Here is a 3,465-nt window from a genome sequence, read left to right as displayed (position 1 = left end):
GGTTTCTCATGTCCTCTTTTACATCAGCAAAGGTTAATGTCGCAAATTAACTTCTTATTGTACTCTTTGGTGGTAATGTCAAAACCCTGCCTACTTCAGGTGGAAGTTATTTGTTACTTAGTGCAAACCGGTGTTTTAGTTCCCATGTGCTGTGAATGGATTAAGAGCAGGGGTTGTCATTGTAACTGCAACATTCGTGCATGTAAAAAGCATGATAGATGGTCATCTATCAAGCAGCTTATCATCTCGTTTTGGGGTGAAATGAGAATTAAAAGCTATATACATGTGAGGTGTTCTCTGAGTGCAGAGCAGGGTTGTGGTATATGAATAGGAAGTAGACTGTTTCCTCGCATACAAAGAGATATATATATATATATATATGCCTATATGTGGAATTTTTTCATTGATATATATATATATATATATATATATATATATATATATATATATATAATTAATTTGATAAAAGCAATTTATGTAGTTCAGCCTATATATTTGTTTATTTACTTATTTATTTATTTGAGAGTTCCTCATTTAGTTTATTTATTTATTTGAAAAGAGTTCCTTATGTATGTAATTTCTCAAAATTGTATCAGTCGATCAAACGATTTCAAAGACGTCATTAATTTGCATTGTTGATTGCAATGGGAGTGCTCCAATGGGAAGTGACGCGATCGATGTGGGCGGGGCTACACAAACGCTGCGCTCATCTGTCATCTGTAAAGTGTGAATGAACTGAAGCGGATCTGCATAAGACAAACACGAGAGGTAGGTCGATTGAAAATGTTCTGTGCATTTTCATAACTAGCTTTTTGTGAATCTCATGGCTCAAAAATCTGCTTCCTATGAACTTCGGTTATGTTGTCACGGTTATTATAACTTTCATTCTTATGTGTTGTGTGGTAGGACACTTTTAAGATCCAAAGTATGAAAAGAGTTAAAATAATAGCGATGCAAATGTATTTATTTTTGTTGTTGTTGTTTGCCTCAGTCAAGATGCTTTACATGGTGTCAACGTAATAGATCTAAAAAATCTTGCTGATTATTGTTGACATTTTAATATAGTGATTCAAAATATATGCTATTAAGCCTATATTCATTTGGCCTATAGCACTTACGCTTATAGTATTTCATATATTTATGTAAAATAACATTTTCATCATTTTTTAACCACTCGTTCAGAGAAAATTAGGAAAGAAGTTGGCTATAACAAATACATTAAACATGATTTTTAAAATGAAGTATAATTAATATATAGAAATGTCTGATTAAGCACAATGTGGAAACACTTTATTTTTGTATCATTGTTACATATGTTACTTGTAGTTTCTATAACTATAAATTATGCATAATTACATGCAACTAACCCTAATCCAAACGCTGATTCTAACCCTATAGTAAATACATGTTACTCAATATTACTCAGTACTTATAACTGTATAAGCCAAAATGTGTATAAAATAACTGTGTAACCCAAAATGTTAGATTTAAACAGCTTCTAATCAAAACTGGATCAAGTTTACAAACCTTAAACACAGACATGTCGTTAATAAGTAAGGAAAGATGACAAATTTAAATATTATATGACTTTGTGACTGAAACCTGTTACAGTATTGGTTCCGATGTGGGTAATTCTTTAAACCACTGTTGTCCTCATTCTGTTTCTGCAAAGATTGAATTGGTCAATAATGTAAAACCAGAATGACCACATCCTTTTTTGATGAATGTGCTGACAGTTATTTATTAGTTTGTTTGTTATTCCAGAAACTCGTTGTCAGGGGTCATCTGTATCAGTATATATCTAATGTTACTGGCAGTTCCCTTTTCTTCGCACGATCAAACAGGGGTGGAGCTCAGGTTTTGATCTCTGCAAGAAAAGTGTGATGTCCGGTTTTATTTGCACAATAAAGGAGATAAAAACAAAGTAGCCTATGTGTGATGATGAGCATGAGGTTTTGAGTGATGTGGGCCTTTCTGGATGAAAGGTGAAAAAATTACAGTGCTAAAAATATATCCGCTTAGCTTCATTTAGCCACACATTGGTATGGCCGGAAACCAACTCAGTCTAGTCTTCAGTCTGTCTGTGTTTGAAAGAGAAAGACAGCGTTTGAATATCTTGGCAGTAAAGAGCCTGTTATTCTTCATTTTATCACAGGCAGGCGTTCACACAGATGATCAGACTGAGGAAAAGAGACTTCCTTATGAGCAAAATTGTTGTCAAGATTATTCAAATACCTTCTGCTCTCGCTCGAGGACTGGGATTATCACATTTTCACTGTTCCTTATAGGAACAGCAGTTTTATGCATGGAAGGTAGGCTTGTGTTATGTAAATTTACTGTGCATTTCTGTTTTGCTCATAATTTTTTGTGTGGATAATACAATAATAAGCAAAGAATAATTTATTAAAATATAGCTATAGCTATAGGATGAAAGCAGCAGCATTTGTTTTAGTCTTATTATTTAAAAAAAAAAATAATAATTTGTGTAGTGCAGTGTTTCTTAGTTAGCTAACGTTATGGCAATGTTATGAACAAACATTCTTCCTGTAACATTAATAGAATGTTTTGTTCAAAGTTATCTGGTCTTTAATGGTGTTCTCAAAATATTAGTAGCCTACTAAAACAATGTGCTAGCCTAACACATGGAACGAACACTAGGTTTAGTATTGTATCAGCATTATTCATATTATCAAATTGTGTATTAATTTGTGGAAAAGTGCCATACATCCTTTGACGTGAATTACTAAAGAAACTGGAAGTGTTTTCTTCTTCCTTTTAAAAGTTGCCTATTTATTTTGCCATCCAAGATTATATGATTAATTGCTTTTTATTATTTGTATTTCACATTGTCTTTTCCCTGCTGTCCGCGACCCTATAAGAACAAATCTGCGGCCTGTTTCTTAATTGCGACTCACCAGTTGAGAACCGCTGGTTTAGTGCATGTTAAGCTCATTCATTTGTTATATGCAAATATGTAAGGTTTCACTTTATTTGGATGGTCCCATTAACACATTCTGTTGACTATAAGTAACGTTGCACCTACATGTCTACTAACTCTCATTAGAGTGTTCCTGGATGGGGAAACACGGAATGAAAAATTCGCATTTAATATGATGATATCATGGCAGTAGAGACGGCAACTATAACGATCAGTCCCACCCACTTTGAAGCGGTACTAACTGATAGTAGCCTAGACTGGTAGGGTTAGGGTTAGAAATATAGTCAGTAGAATGTCTGTTGGGGAGCACCACAATAAAGATTTTACAGATATTAAGCAGACAATCTACTAACACTCTAATGAGAGTTACAAAGTTACTTATAGTCAACAGAATGTTCAAAAGGGACCATCAAAATAAAGTGTTACCAATATGTAATTATGTCTAACACATGATTTATAAGAAACAACAACATTTCTCTTGCAACATGAAAACCTGTGAGGTTTTCACCCCTTTGAAATCTGCTTCC

The 3,465-nt window shown here is 33.6% G+C and overlaps 1 protein-coding gene across 7 annotated transcripts in view; it reads left to right on the top strand.

Annotated features, from left to right (window-relative positions):
* The first annotated feature begins 684 nt into the window (after nucleotides 1-684).
* The window catches only part of pik3r6b (phosphoinositide-3-kinase, regulatory subunit 6b), a 19,232-nt gene continuing 16,451 nt past the window's right edge, over nucleotides 685-3,465 (top strand). Inside the window, exons 1-2 of one of the 7 annotated variants that reach the window (XM_084122963.1) lie at nucleotides 685-768; nucleotides 2,156-2,312. Coding sequence is in view for 3 of the 7 variants with exons in the window: in XM_084122962.1 (XP_083979088.1) it covers nucleotides 2,045-2,312 (268 nt within the window). In the remaining 4 variants the exon portion in view is untranslated. Of the gene's footprint in view, nucleotides 769-2,000; nucleotides 2,313-3,465 lie in introns of those variants that run through there. The other 6 variants (XM_084122967.1, XM_084122965.1, XM_084122962.1 and 3 more) reach the window with 6 other exon arrangements.

The sequence above is a fragment of the Abramis brama genome, assembly GCF_963993115.1.
Source record: "Abramis brama genome assembly, chromosome: 1".
NCBI lineage: Eukaryota > Metazoa > Chordata > Actinopteri > Cypriniformes > Leuciscidae > Abramis > Abramis brama.
This window is presented reverse-complemented; position numbering and strand designations above follow the sequence as displayed.